Here is a 15,818-nt window from a genome sequence, read left to right as displayed (position 1 = left end):
AAATTATTCAAAATCAACATTTAGAACAAAAACTTGGGATTTCAGAGAGCGCCAATTATGTCAATGCAATTAACCTGAAACTAATTCGTGGTCAATTTTTGGCGTTTTAGTTGCAAATCGGAATTCATTTAATGTTGAGACGCGCCAGAGGTCAGCAGTCGTTAATATTCGGCAAGCCTGGCTAGTACCCAGATTCGCGGGTAAATAGGTTCAGACTTAGCTTTGAAAGCTTTCTTTTCCACCTGGACGGGTTTAAGTAAACAAATTTAGCACCTTTCCCTTTATGGCACTCTTATTGAACCCAATCTGTCTATGGGATACAAAGATAGAGGGAATGTTTAAGGTCTGTGGTTTAAATCTGCATAATGTTTTTGTTGGCAAATTGTGGCTAGCCACTTTAATTGAACACAATTTGCATTCTGGTCATAACTTTAAAACGTTCAAGTCAAGATAGCACAACACAAACAAGTTAAAACCCGTTTTTGTAACTGTTTTGTGTAAAATCACATTAACACAGAACAAGATTTACCTTCGGAGGGAAGTCAGTAGTTATGTATTGGTTATAAATGGGAATAAAAAGTTATAATAAGCAGGCAGTTATTTATTGGGGTGGGTGACACGTTCAATACCAAATGTCACTAGAGGTCTTTGCCAGCTGTCAATTTTTACTTTTCTTGTTATAACTGAAATAACAAACTGGTTAGTAGCAAACACTCTCACCAAAAATGAAACTTTATGTCAAAATTATCCGACTGAAACGTTGGTAGCGCCCCACAGTCCAACTTAATAATGAATAACAAAATTTCTCGAAACAAAATGGCAAAATAATTAGGTTCGAAATTTGTTTTCATACAATTTCCTGTTTTACTTGACAGATTTATTCACTTTACGATGGAAAAAGTTATTTAGCTTTTCGAATTCGACATTTAGTAGTTCGCTCGGCTAACTCTAAATCCACAATAACCTGCTTAGAATCCAGTTTGTTCCAGCAACTTCTTTCAGTTTACTTTTCCATGTTACGTCAAACTTAGTCTGTTGAATTGGCTACGCTCTAATGGTTTCACGCTTGTTCAGAACTTGCTTTGTTTACTTCTGAGGTCTTTTGAAATCGTAAACAAAGAGGCCATATCGGGTGATCGCAGGAACGGTTTCAAAAACAAATTATTTCCAACTCTGTGATAATTTGAAAAACACAATAAACAAGCTCAAATAATGCTACCAACTCGAATTTGAACTTTCTATAGTTTTAATGGTAAACAGTTGTTTCCTGTTCTTCTCAATTCGACCTTTAGGTCAAGACAAAATGACCTTTGATACGTGAAAAGACATTCCATTCATTATATTTATATTTTGGTGGTAGACAAATCAAATTTCTGTCATAATGGTGACGCATTTTTTGTTTCAGGTTCTCGCGATAAAGACTAATGCAAAATCTGAATAACCTGAATCGATGGGGCAAAATTTGATTCCAGTAGATTAAAATATATTTACATTCATATCCCGATGACAAATAAACTTCGCTGTCCCAGAATGATCACATGTATTTAACTCCAATTGTTGAAAAGATGTATTTCAGTTTAGTTATAATATTAGTTACTTCTGTTACGCTAGTTTACCAACTAGTAGACGCATTACAAGTGGTCCCTGAAACATTTCCCGCCCACACAAGTTACCTCAGATCTCCTCGTATTGTGAACCCAAGAAAGTATGTTCACCCCCAGCATCGGGCTCTTTACGATGTTGTTCACGCGAGGCTACCCGACTACGAGGCAGACCGAGTGAAGGGTTGGAAGAATGTTCTAGAAGGACGGAAGCACAAATTTAACAGTAAGTGGCACCGATTGGTCATTGAGATTGCTTGTAGATTGGGAAAAAATAGCACCTGAGGTTTTAGCTCAATCAGCTGCTTATAGTGTCAAAAAACAAGCGGTTGATGTCAAATTTTTCTAATTTTATTAGCTTTAAAAATATAAATTTTTCTTCACTGACTATAATTTTGTTACAACCCTTGCGTATCCTGCAGAGGCCACCAGGCCTGATTCAGATATTTTTCAGATGCTAAGTCTTGGCAGGAGGAATCAAGACTTGGGCTTACCTCAGCAAAGGAGAACCGAAGTCTTATATGTATATATATATATATATATATATATATATATATATATATATATGTATATATATATATATATATATATATATATATATATATATATATATATATTACAATACATATCGCACAATTATCGCAGCTTTTTCAACTTTTTGAACTCAGAGTGTCTAAACTAAGAGAAATTGTTCATAATGCTGCTACAACGGAATTTGACTCTCAGAAGTTATCAGAATTTATCACCTCAAAAAGAACTTAGAAGAGAAATAAAATGCCAATAAAAACTTTTGATTTTGTAAGATTAAAACATTTATTCGACGAGAAAAAGTGTATTGGGTAGTTTATAATGCTTATTATTATTAATGTAAGTACAATCAAGTTCAATCAATTTAAAAAGGCATCAATAAGTAAAATAGAAAGTTCAAAATATCGGATAGATGAGTTTAGGGTCCTGTTTTTACAGAGTTTTTTTCCCTTTAAAACCAATTGATTGCTCTTGTTGCTGGGAGCCATTTCAAGTGGCGAGAAGGGCTTCTGCTGGCTCTGCTTGCTTTTACTCTGTTTCTGGTTTTCTTGGCTAGCCTCGTACAAGTTGATTAGTTCGTCGTTTTTCTATGCGTGGTAAGATATCAATAATTTTTTATTCAAAGTAAAAAAGTCTTTTATTAAGATCATTAATTCAAGAAGAAATAAATATTAAGAGTGGGAAGAGTAGATAAAAAATATAATCAAAAAAGAATAGGGCTGCGCTCGCGTTGGGGATTGAAATTCTGCGCCTCAGTCGTAAAAAGTGTGATTTTGTTAATGCAGGCAAGCGTTAAGACGCGTTAAAATAAATTGAGGGTAGGTGAGAAAAAGTGCAGTTGCAACATTTAATAACTTGTCTTCAAAGGCAAAATAAAAACGTTTTGAAGAATGAAGTAAAATACAGAAGGAATAAAATGAAGCAGTTAAAATTGCCATGCTAACCTCAACCTTAAAACCACTGAACCAAACAGCGCATAGCACTGTATGTTGTCGTTAGTTGTATAACCGTAAATCAACTTTGATAAAGATATCAGTGGAGTGAATGTGAAAAATAAGAACCTTTTCTTGGTTTAAAATGATGTTAATCGATTAGGATTGTTCAGTAGATAAAAGCTGTGTTAATTGCTGTTGTTTCACTTGTATTTCTCACAGCAAAGCCCCGAAATTACTAGTTGAGCGGCTGGCTTAGCTGTTCGGTTAGGTCGTTGTTTGTTCAACCTTTGCCCCAAATTAACTAAACAAGCTGCTGGCAATAGGTCGTTGGATGATGGTTGTTCTGGTTTTTCTACAATATGGGAACAGGTAAAGAACATTGGCAGGACAGATGGTCCGGAATGCTTTGACAACTGTTTTTCCGACGTTGTCTCTTTTTCTGGATGAGTTCAAGTATTGATTCGATCTTGTTTTCTTTTGCTCGTTTCACGTAGTCCTTTGCTAATCTAATCTGAAAATATCTTACTGCATACATATTGGCTATTTCATGGAGTTTTTTGACACTGTACCAGCGGGGTTTCCTCATACAAATTCTTAATGCTCTATTTTGGGTCAGTTGTATGTTGTTGATAATTGAAATAGATTGGTCAATCCAGCAGGCATTCGCATCAATAAATAGAGCTCGATCCCATGATTTATACAAGGTCAGCAAGCACTCTTCTTCAATGTTGATCTGACTGAGCCGCCATAGTTGGTAGGTTCTTTTGTTTGCTCTTGCCACCAAACTTTTACAGTGTTCGTTCAACCTTAGATGTGAGTTAAAGTTTACGCCAAGAAAATTGATTGAATCAGCGCCTTCAATTCGTGTGCCATTGATAAAATGTCCAAACTGAAAATTTTCTTTGACGGATTTTTAGCAAGCATAAAATTTGTTTTGCCTGGATTTATTCTTAATTCCAGTTTTTTGCACCATTTGATCAATTTGTCTAGTGATCTCTGAAGTTTATCCTGAATTAATTGACAGGAGCGCGACCTGTAGTAAAGGGCAAAATCATCACCAAATTGAGAAAATTGTGCAAGTATTTCACGAATGCCACTGACATAAACCAGGAAGTGTATTGGTGCAATGACGCTGCCTTGAGGTACCCCAGCTAGTGTTCAAAATGTGCTACTTTTTGACTATTTATTTTCACGAAGATGCTTCTCTGAGAGAGAAAAGAGTTAACCCATTTTATCAGAGGTTTATGCAAACCAGTTTGTAGCAGTTTGTTTTGCAGTCCTAGTCTCCACACTGCATCAAATGCTTTTTCAATATCTAGGCAGACAAATCCAACCATTTCGGACCATTGAAATGCTTCCGTTACGTGCTGATTAAGTTTGAGCAAATTATCAGTTGTGCAACGATTCGTTCTAAACGCACTTTTCATTTCGCCAAAGACATCATTGTTTTCACAGTGCGCTAGGACAAAATTCTTTACTGCTGTTTCACAAATTTTTGCAATGGAATTGGTTAGGCTGATTGGTCTGTAACTTTCTGCATCTTTTTTGTTTTTGTTCAGCCTGGTTACATTTTGACTTGTGACTCTTTCCATTTAGTTGGAACATAGGAGTTGTTTATTTAGCTAGTTATCAGGAGACAAATATATGCTTTGAGGCATTTAGGTAACATTTTCAGCATGTTATAGCTGATTTTATCTGGTCCTGGACTTGATCTTCTTGTTTTGTTCAACATTTTATCATAATTGTGTACATGTATAACACAGTAGTTATTTGGTTCAATATTTTCGTATTGGAGAAACGTTTTGGACACGTTTTCAACTTTCTCAAAGTGCTCATTAGATCCAATTTTTCGTATATCTGAACTTTCATTGTATCCTTTAGACGAGTTTTGAGTATTTTCCATTTCTCAATGTCTGTTTTTGCTCTGATTTGTTTATAAGAGACTTCAACACTTTGTTCAGTTTCATTTAGTTATTGAGAATCACCACATAACGCTTTAACTGCTCTCCAAAAGCTTTTGCTCCACTTATTTTGAGCACTTGCGATCAATTTTGATTGTCTGATTTTTCCGATTGTTTCATTTACCTATTTATTTCTCTTTGGAGGAAATTTATTTCCTTATTCAGGAATTTGAACTGTTCTCCGTTTGTTCAGCTCTCTTCTCTTTTTCTTCTTTCTACGGATAAGCTTAGCAGATTCATAACCAAAGGGAAATCTCTTTTGCAGGATATACGACTTCTGTAGCGTTGATTGAATGATCTGTACAAGTACTTCATTTAGGTGATTTAGTTCTTTTGATTTAAGATAGACTGGTGGATAGAGCATAGAGTTTCCATTTTCTTGTCTGACAAGCTGTTTGAATTTTTTGAAGCTGATTTTTGTCTTCAAATCGATTCTGCTTTGAGTTACTATATTCAAGGTAGTAATGGTTGAGCTGTGGTCACTACCAAAATCATCGGAAACATAAAATGTGTCAAAAAATTTGAAGACTAATTGATCAGCGAAATGTTGATCAAGCATATTTCGACATTCTTCTTGATTTGATTGATAGGTGTGATAAACATTGTTTAAAAGCTTGAAAGTTCCAGTTTCAATGGTTTCAGTTATTTTATCACCGTTCTCAGTGTTATATGTGCAATTATGCTCCTGATGTGGAGCGTTGAAATCTCCACACATAAAAACGTTCTTCAAAAAAGTTTCAAAAAATTCTGATAGATTCAAATCGCGACCTGTTGTGTGGTAAAGAGTTTTGACCCAGAGATGACCTAAAACAGGTACTTCAAAGCATGCTTTTATTGTTTCGAAACTTTTCCTGTTTAACTTCTCTTATTGTCGTTCCCTTCTTTGCTAAAATCATTGAGCCATGTTACTTACTTGCTCTCGTTCCTGTTTCTATGAAATAATCATCGGTTAGATTTTCAATTGGTTTGTATTGGGTAGTTTATAATGCAGTAGAAAGGGCCGAATTTCAGGTTCTGCTTTGTGAAGAAACTTTGATTAAAAAATTTTGCTTTTGTTTCAAAAAAGCAGAAATTGGAAAAAAAAAGTTCTAGAGAACTAAAAGAACCATATTCTGAAGAACCAGAAAACCATATGTAAAGCCATAATGAGAAAAAATTATGTGACAAAGTAAAAGATAAACTTATAGGGAAATTTTTTGATGGAAAAAATCAACCAGTTTTTGTGCTGTAATGTCAAATGATTAAATAATGCGAAAAGCAACCAAGTTGAGGTAGCAGACTGAAAGAGGATATGTCCGGACCAAAATTGACGCACCAAGGAGCGTTGTACGTTTAAAATATTTCACTTTGGAACCATCGAGGTACGCTCAAAAGTCTTGACATAAGCAACTTTGAATGCACGTTATTATGGGTATTGGCAACTTGAACACAAGAAAATATGGGCACAGGCAACTTAGAACGCACCACGTGATTATGGGCATAGTCAAGTTTGAACGCGTAAAAACTTGAGTTTAGGCAAAATTGGACGCACAAAAATCAAAGCATAGGTAACCTTGACAGCAAAAGTCTTGATTCCAGCGTTGCTTCCAACTGCAATGCTTCCAATGATAATCTTATCAAACGAAGTTAACCTTTCTTTGGAATTGAGTTTTAAAAGAACAAATTTTTGATCGTTTTCAATTTGAAAATAGCATTATTTGCGTGGGACTGAGACATTTCTCTTAAAGAATCTTCATAATGCAATGAACAACCTCACAAGCATTGACAACGCAGATTAATTAAAAGTTTTAAAGTCATTTCAAAATAAAAGTTTCGAAATTGGCGAGGATTCGAAATGTTTAAGAAAACTGCATATCGATAATTAAACGATGACCAGTAGCAAGTTGTAAAACTAAACTACAAAAATTATCATTAAAAAGTATACTTTCGCACATCGCGATTGTGCTAAGTTTGGTTCAAAAAAGTTGAAGTCAAAAACACAAATCACATGCAAACAAAGTTGTTCCACTGTCATTCATGATCAAAAAATTGCCAAAAATCTTTAGGAAAGTAAGACAGTGGTGAACACAATTTAACGTGGTTTCTACAGGAAAAGATTTCTTGTTATCTAGAATTTGTGTACACTGTTATATGGTACAGCGCTTGTAAATAATTTGCAATTAATTAAAAATTGCAAAAAGCAAATTTTAAAATAGCAATTTTTCTGTTTGTGAACTCAAAAATACTCCTTTAATTGTATCAGATGAATAAAATTTCTCAGAAACCAGAATTGGAATGAGTTTGTTTGAGCTGCGGTTTTTTGTGATATCAATCTTGGCATTTCATAATTCTATCAGTATACCAAAAATTTTGCAACTTTATATAGTTTCGTTGGCGTCATATTATGCATTCCTTTTGGTCTGTCAAAAAACATACTAATATTGAATATTAGTGTTGCTTTCATATAAGCTTTTTTCGCTTACGATTTACATCAATAATGGCAACAGAGGAGCAGAGAACAGCAAGTGCAACTTTTTTGATTTCAATTTTTCTAGATTTCGACACTGTGAATGTCGGGAGGTTGCAAAAGAACATTGTGTCATATCGCTGAAAACTGAAAATAATTTTTGAAGTAAAAAAAGCTTAACCTCGAAAAGACAATTTTCGGTTCTATCGTTCTGTTTTGTTTAAATATTTTCCCCATAAATCCACGTAGCTGCATGAATCGAAATTGAAGTCAACGATTGGTAAATTGACACCTGCTAAATGAATTTCTCAAATTTGGAATTAAGGAACTTGAATCTGAGGATGAAAATGTTGTTAGAGAAGATTGTATGGGTTGCTCTCGGTATTTCTGCAACCATTCAGCCAACCCTAAGACGACCTAAAACGAAAAATTTTGTATTGCATAATAGAAAAACTACAAAACCGGTTTTGTTTAAGCTACTGGTGTTTTCGAAATTATACTGTAAATTATGTAGCGATAAAAAAAACCTCCAAGATTTGCAGGGGGAAAATATCTTTGGAAAAAAATAACAATTTGTTTCTAGGATGAAATTTGCGACAAAAAAAAACAATTTCAGCAAAAAGAGCCGAAAACTGACATTTTTGAAATAATTTTTTTTATTGCAAAAAGGCAGGATTGAGATCCCGCCATTGCACTTTGCCTCCAAATTTCTCGCTACTAGGCCATGTTTCATGCATAAAATGTTGCAATTTGTCACATATGTATCCAATGTATGTTCCACACGTTATTATCACCTATCACCCCGAAGACATGGGTAAAGGTCCAAACACGTTCTCCACTTTTGCTCTGGTTTGTATAATTTTTATTGACCTGCTATAGTTTATATCGACTTTTCAAAAAACAAACGCTCAACCAGTTGGTGAGAAAACTTTATTAAATTTCAATATTTGAATAGGAAGTTTTTGGCATCTTCATGAATTAATTTGTAGAGCAAAAACACAGAAAATTATTAGATAGAAAACAAACAGCAGTTTTTTACCTTGCATAAACATTTGGAAACTCTAATATACCGGCACGTTCTCAAATGAATTTGCAAACACAATAACACATGTGAGGTTTTGAAAATCTCATTTGAAATTGGCTCTACTGTACAGACTGTGATAGACTGAAACCTCCTGTTCAACACAAACAAATTTTATACACAAGGCTCAAACTATTGTCAAGAAATGGCTGGAAGACATACCGATTGTAAATCTTTCTGTCGGGAACACTTACCACATACCAATTATAAATCACTCTAGCTGGAAAATAGAGCGTTTATAATTCATTATGGCCGGAATAAATCACATTTAAAAACGATTCTGGCCGAAATGTACGCAATTTATAGTTCAATCTGGCCAAATTAAGAACAGTTTAACAATAACTTTTCGCAGAAAGTAGGACACAAAATTTTGAACAGCTCATACTGGTGGTGAACTCTACTATTGAAAAACTATGATTCAGGATTGTGTGGAACTCAATTATAATGATTCAGGAATGAAAATCTTGCTTACTGAACTCTCCTGTAGTTTTTACTATGAGACAACAGTGATTCTTTGTATCAAGTCTGAGAAGACTAATTGAAGGACCTTATTTTTGTTGTGCTTCAAAAGTAGGTCAGAGCAGAATGCAGATAGTAGACATGGCGGATGTCATCGCGAAACCGTAGAGATGGTTTCTCTTAGGGTTTCTCGATGTCGGGTGCAAATTTCTCGATGTCTTCAATGAAATCGGGTGCAAATTAAAAGGAAAATTATGTGATTTTTTTCTCATCGAAAACTATATTCGCCAATTGAAACCTCCAGCTATCATAAAATTCATTTTAACTTTTAATAGCACTGTCTTTTTAAGAGCTCGCACAAGACTAGCCATCGGTAACAGAAGATCAAATCGATAACTTGAACCCACTAAAAATAGTGAAAGAAACGGAAAAGATCCAGTTTTTTAATAAAAACATTGCTTTTTATTCAGTTTTTTTTAACTTAAGTTTACTTTAACCTCTTTTAAAAACATTAATAGGCTCATTTATTGTGTTGCTAGTTTTTGAATTGGCACAAAAATTTCGTGTGGTAATTTTTGATCAATAAATGCACCAAAAACACCAGAGAACATTTAATAGTTATGGAAAAACTTGGAAATAAATAAATATTTCAAGAAATTTTTGCGAATTTGGCTATATAAAAGTTTTGGATTTGTTTTCCGAAAAAAGAATTAAAGTTTGATGTGCCAGTTTTTTTTATGCCAGGTTTGTGAATGAGTTCTCGAATTCGCTGGTGTTCAAAAATTAGGTTACATTGCAACCTCAGACCTGAATTGAGTCGGAAAAGAAAACAACTCAATTCCTTTCGTTTTGATGTGTTAATGTATGTGACTGACATGATTTTTGCAGAATTGGTTTTCGATCAAATTATAGGCTATTTCGAAGAACAATTGGTAACCAAATAAAGCAAAATGATTAAATTAGTAATCGCGGCATCCACGCTACAAGGCTCGCCACATAAATTACGATTATGAAATTAGAGCAATTCCTTTTTATTGGTTGCTGCAATCCGCGTTGAAAGTAACTAAAATTTAATATTTGGCTAATTGTAATCTGAGCTCGCGCACGCAGACAACCAGACTTAGTTAACGTTTTATCAGCTTTTTAGCCTAATTTTGCCCTAAATGTGTCATAATACCGAAAGTCCATCCAAAATTTTTTACCGAAAAATCCTTCCACTTCGCTTCTTCATTGCATGTTGGGAATCTTTCTATGTTTAAGCTCATTTAATTGTTCCGACCCCACTTGTGGGGGGAGGAACTATATACTCAAATGGGTTTTTTTTGTTCCGTGAATTTTGGCCGATCGATATATTCGTCGTAGAGAAATGTGAGTGGTATCATTAAAAAGCTGGTCCAGCTTAGAATTCAAAATTAAAAAGTTTTTTTGAATTTCGTTTTTTTTTCGAGGAGTTATCGAGGGTTGAAGTTTTGTGAGAACACGTGATATTTGTTCACTTTTAGTGCAATTTTTCTCCAAATTAAAACTTTTTTATATAAAAATAGTATTTCAAAATTAAATTTCACGCCAAAAAATGGTCCAATTTTGTGTTCCCAATAGACTAAAGTCGATAAAAAAAGACTAGTTCTGGTCTCTTAGGGAAGATCACTATCAAAAAAATTCGAACTCTATTTGAGAGCCCTTTTTTTAATAAAACTTTTCTCTTTTTTGCTTTTTTAAGTCACCTAGAGACAAGTCACTTTTTATATCGACGTTCTATTAATGACAAACCTCCTTTACAGTTAAATGAAGCCCCATGAACAAAAAATGTCGTTTTCAAGGAATTGCTCACGTTTTTTTTTGGCTTCGATTCTGAGTTTTCGATTATTACTTTGGAACTCTTTATCACCTTATCAAAACATTATACACATTATCAAAAAATAACTGTAATCCAATTGACTTAAAGAGGACGTTCAGTGGATCACAAGGAAAGTTCTCAGAGAAAAACTAATGGTTTAACTGTCTTCGATACTTTCTTCTCGCACTTTTCTACTGAATTTTGGTTTTTTGCCTGTTTTTGATATCGTTTTCAGTCATAAGACTTATTATGATGTCTTTTTAACTATCTATGCATGAAAAACATCGTTTTCCTCCCTAAAGGTTATATCTGACCGTATTTATTGACTTCCGTTGAAAGCTATTGAATTTAATGCCTGTTAAAATTAGAACAATTTTTCGAAAATTTTGAACACTAAATCCTAAATTTTTCGTGAATTGTTAGTCAGTGTCAGTATTGACAGGAACCACTTGCTTTCTACTGCAACTAAAAATATTCTGTTAAGCTGTTTTATCTTCTAACTATTGGTTATATGACTTCAATGACACAAGATTTCAATTTTTTTTTAAAATTTTTTTGGATATTTTCGTATTATTGGTTACTTTTGAAATCTTATCACCTTATCCAAATATTGACAGCTCCCATTAGCTTAAGAACAATGTTCCATAAATCACCAATAAAATTTTTATAAAAAATTTATGGTTTAAATGGCTTCGACATGTTCTTCTTGCACTTTTCTACTGAATTTTTGGTTTTCTCCTGTTTTTTTGTTGTTTTAATAGTCATAAGACTTATTGTGATCTCATAATGAATACCTATGCATGACAAACATAGATGTACTTCCATCAGGGCATCTTTGAGCGTTTTTATTGACTTCCGTTGAAAGCTATTGAAATTAATGGCTGTTAAAATAAATATAATTTTTCGAAAACTTTATTTGAACAATAACAAATAAAATTTTCGAAAAATTATTTTTTTTAACAGCCATTCGTGGACTGTTAGTCGGTGTCAGTATTGACTGGACCCACTTGCTTTCTACTGCAACTAAGAATATTCTGTTTAGCTGTTTTATCTTCTAACTATTGGTTATATGACTTCAATGACACAAGATTTCAAATTTTTTTTTAATTTTTTGGAAATTTTTTTATTATTGGTTACTTTTGAACTCTTTATCACATTATCCAAACATTATACATATTATCCAAAGATTATTGTAATCCAATTGGCTTAGAGAGGACATTCAGTGGATCAGCGAGAAAGTTTTCAGAGAATAGCTAATGGTTTAATTGTCTTCGACACTTTGTTTCGCACTTTTCTACTGAATTTTAGTTTTTGCCTGTTTTTTATTGTTTTCAGTCATAAGACTTATTGTGATGTCTTTTTAACTATCTTTTCCTCATCGTTTTCCTCCCTAAGATTGTTAAACATCGTTTTCCTCCCTAAGGGTTATATCTGAGCATAGTTATTGAGCTCCGTTGAAAGATTGGGTTTACTGGCTGTTAAGGGTTTAAAAATAATTTTCCGAAATTTTTTTTGCCCGTTAACCAATCCTAATTTTTTTTTCGTGAATTCTTGGTCAATGTTGGTTCTAACAGAGTCCCTTTCCGTTCCACTGCAGCCAAAATTAATCTGGTTAGCGGTTTTATCTTCTACCTATTAGTTTTAAAACTTCAATGCCGCGAGATATCATTTTTTTTCGGGTACTTTGTTATAATTTTGGATCCTTTTGAAATCTTATCACATCATCTTACTGCTGATAATCCCTATTGGTTTAGGGAAGAAGTTCAGCGGATCATAGATAAAGTTTTCAGAGAAGAGCTTATGATTTGAATTGCTTCGACATTTTCTTCTGGCACTTTTATACTGAATTTGTGGTTTTTGCATCTCTCTGTTGTTGTTTTCATTGTCATTAACTTGTTGTCAAGTCTTATTGATGAAATACTATTGGCAAACAAATTTTTTGTCCCGTCGAGGCATCATTTAATGTATTTACTGGCTTCCGTTGAATGCTAATGAATTTAATGGCGTTGATAATACGAGTGTTCCCGAAAATTTCGTGCTTCTAATGTATTTGTTCATATTTGTTGATTTTTTGAAAATATATTGATAAAAAAAGGTTGTCCCATTTCTCTTGAAAAATTAATTTAAAATAGAAGAGTGTTTAGTGAAAAGTTCAGTTTTTAATGCCTTCGACACTTTTATCGCTCAATTTTTTCCTAAATTCGCTGTTTTTGTTCTTTAGGTAGCCGTAAATTGCTCACAGTTCTCATAGGCTTGTAAATGAGGACTGAATGAATGATGTTACCCGAAGCATTCAGTTTATAGCGAACAGTCTTAAAATTTAGGATAAACATTTCGAAATGTTTTTCAAACGTTTTAATTTTTGTTGTTCTTTTCGTCAAATTGTAACTTCTATTCATCAATGAGAGGTCCCATCGAATTCCGTGTATTTCAAGAAATGACATATATATTGATATTATGTGCCACTGTTGTCTCAGCCAATTTTTGTGTTTCTTTTCTTTTTTTCAGAAAAATCGGTTAATAACAGATCCCAATGGTTTTTAAATGTGGCCCAAGTAAAATTATTTAATCTTTCAGTATAAATCCTTCAACTGAAATAGTAGAAATAACAATTGAATTAAAAATACATAATATTCAGATGATAGCTATTGATTCTAATGGTAGCAAAAGTTTGTGTCTTCGCAAACCGTTCGTAGTTTTTTGAGTTTCTCTTTAGTTTGTTTCTATGGCATAGTCTGACCAAAGACAGGTGCTTTTGGTTTTGTAATGACTTTATAGTAATTTATCAAGTATTTTTCATTTAAAAACCAATGTTTTTTAAGATTTTTGAAGTTTCTTGTTGTAAAAAATGTTGATTAATTTTTTTTTTTCGCCTCACTGTTCGTTCTTTTTGTCGGCTTGTTACCTAGTCTCGTTATGAAAACTTTTCATCTGCTGTATAGTTAGGAAAAGGTAAACTTGTGTAGTTAAAGTTTTATCTGACTGCATTTTGACGTTGTTACTAGGTGCTTTTAAATTTAGATATTCATTTTTTGCCGCCAAAATTTTGTTGGTGCTATTTTTTTTCTAGTCTCTTCAATGTCAGATCACGTTGGTGCTGTGATGAAGCATGGCATTAGTAATTCAATTAGTAGATAGGTTGTGTAACGATTGTTTTAAACTCAAACATCTATTTTTGTTATCTCTTGATTTGGTTGACAATTTAGTCAAAAATGTAGATGAGCTCGGGTCGGAACATCATGTGTGAACGCACATTAACGAGCCGCCTTGTTGTATAATTATTTACAAAACCCAGAAATTTGTTAATGCCCTATTCTCAATTACACAAATTCTGGAGTTGCACTACATTTAATGTCCAATTCATTCCATGGGTTTGGTAACGATATTTCCGTTTTGAACGGAACTCAATTCTGCAAAGTTAGAAAACCCAATTTTCGCGGAATCCAGGCTGCAAGGTTGTCACCTGAATTACAAATCTGAACATAACGAATTCCGCGAGGGAAAAATTCATTTCAAGTCTGCTTGTGAGATGAAATGAAAATGAGCTCAAAGTGGCTGAGTTTGGGTATTTGTTGTCTTTGATGGAGTCCCTTAGCAGAGGTCTCATAATAGAGACCAACATAAAGACAAAAAGTAATTTTCATGTTATGTGATCCTAAAATCCCTATCAAGATTTTCCTTCATTCTGTTTAGGTATCAAACGACGGAACAGTCAACTGCCTCCACCTCCGAGCTTGTTGGACTTAGAGTGGGGACAGAACTTCAACCTTATTGTCACTTGGACATGGAAAACTCATTCCAATCAGCTGCAAGTAACCCCAGGCCATTCTGACCAATCACAGCAGCCGTATCAGATAGACCAACTGACATCAGCCAATCACAATAACCCGACAGAGAATATCAACTCAAAAATATCACACCGCAATATATCATACTTCTCTCTCTACTTAGTTCACAAATCAATATTAGAAGATGTGTCTAACTACGTTAACAGTGTGCAGGTGTTCGAGGTTCTGCCAACTGAGAAGTGGGCTAATTGCAATCAGTCTCTGATTCTTTCGAATCTGAAGCCATTTGCCAAGTATGAGTTGTACGTTACAGCTACCAATGAATTCGGACAGAGTGCGAGGAGCAATTCACTCTTATTTGTCAATAGTGAGTATATTTTCCCTGCTTAAAAACGTTAGCAGAGCTCTCTCGTTGAAATTGTTCTCAAAACAAAATATCCTCAAAATTATAATTAAAATTCCAAACTTTTCATACTATTGCGGTATTTTTACTCCTATGAACTTTCACACTTAATTCGACAATCGCAATCCTAGTAGAGTTTTCTCCATAGTTTGGAAAATTATTTTCTATACCCCAGTCCGGTTCGGATGTCACTCTTACAAGAACTTTGCGGGATTATGAAGCCCCACTTGGCGGATAGCTGCTGTTAGTGACTAAATGGCGATGGGACTGTTTTTCTTGAAAATCTTGCAAGATAGCCACTTTTTGGCAGATTTTAAAGGATAGCCGTTCCTCTGCCAGAATCTTACAAGATAACCATTTGGTATCGACTAGGGTAGTTATAAGTCTCATATCAAAGAGTCTTTTAGTCATGACATAAGATTGTACTTAGATTGCACATTGACATTTTAAGACGCAATTAAAGCAAATACTTGAAAATATTGAGACTATAAAAACCTTATCTTTAGTTTACATAATTTCTGATTCATTATTCCGTAAATATTGTTTGCTCATTTCAATCTTTGTTTTCAATCCTCAGTATAGTTTTCAAATCAGTTTTGATTATTATCACAGAAACAACTCAGAGCTGAGATAGTTAATCCCAAATGCTAAATAATTTTAATTCAACCGGTGAGAACATTCCTGTTTTCAAAACTCTCTTGTATTACTTAGCTGGGCTACTTCGCGAGATTCCCATTCAAATTTTATAAACTATTTGTTACTACTTCTTTTAGGACAGC

The 15,818-nt window shown here is 33.8% G+C and overlaps 2 protein-coding genes across 4 annotated transcripts in view; one reads left to right on the top strand and one right to left on the bottom strand.

Annotated features, from left to right (window-relative positions):
* The window catches only part of LOC142345864 (ubiquitin-conjugating enzyme E2 S-like), a 309,073-nt gene that overhangs the window by 175,876 nt on the left and 117,379 nt on the right, over positions 1-15,818 (bottom strand). The gene's annotated exons all lie outside the window — the stretch shown is intronic.
* The window catches only part of LOC142345475 (uncharacterized), a 41,000-nt gene that overhangs the window by 17,595 nt on the left and 7,587 nt on the right, over positions 1-15,818 (top strand). For 2 of the 3 annotated variants that reach the window (XM_075397537.1, XM_075397538.1), the window contains exons 2-3: positions 1,406-1,827; positions 14,542-15,003. In XM_075397537.1, the coding sequence (XP_075253652.1) occupies positions 1,539-1,827; positions 14,542-15,003 (751 nt within the window). In that variant the 5' untranslated portion in view covers positions 1,406-1,538. Of the gene's footprint in view, positions 1-496; positions 1,828-14,541; positions 15,004-15,818 lie in introns of those variants that run through there. The other variant, XM_075397536.1, reaches the window with a different exon arrangement.

This window comes from Convolutriloba macropyga, chromosome 9 (genome assembly GCF_964194025.1).
Source record: "Convolutriloba macropyga chromosome 9, txConMacr16.3, whole genome shotgun sequence".
NCBI lineage: Eukaryota > Metazoa > Xenacoelomorpha > Acoela > Convolutidae > Convolutriloba > Convolutriloba macropyga.
Note: the sequence above shows the minus strand (reverse complement) of the source record. Positions and strands in the feature narration are given on the sequence as shown.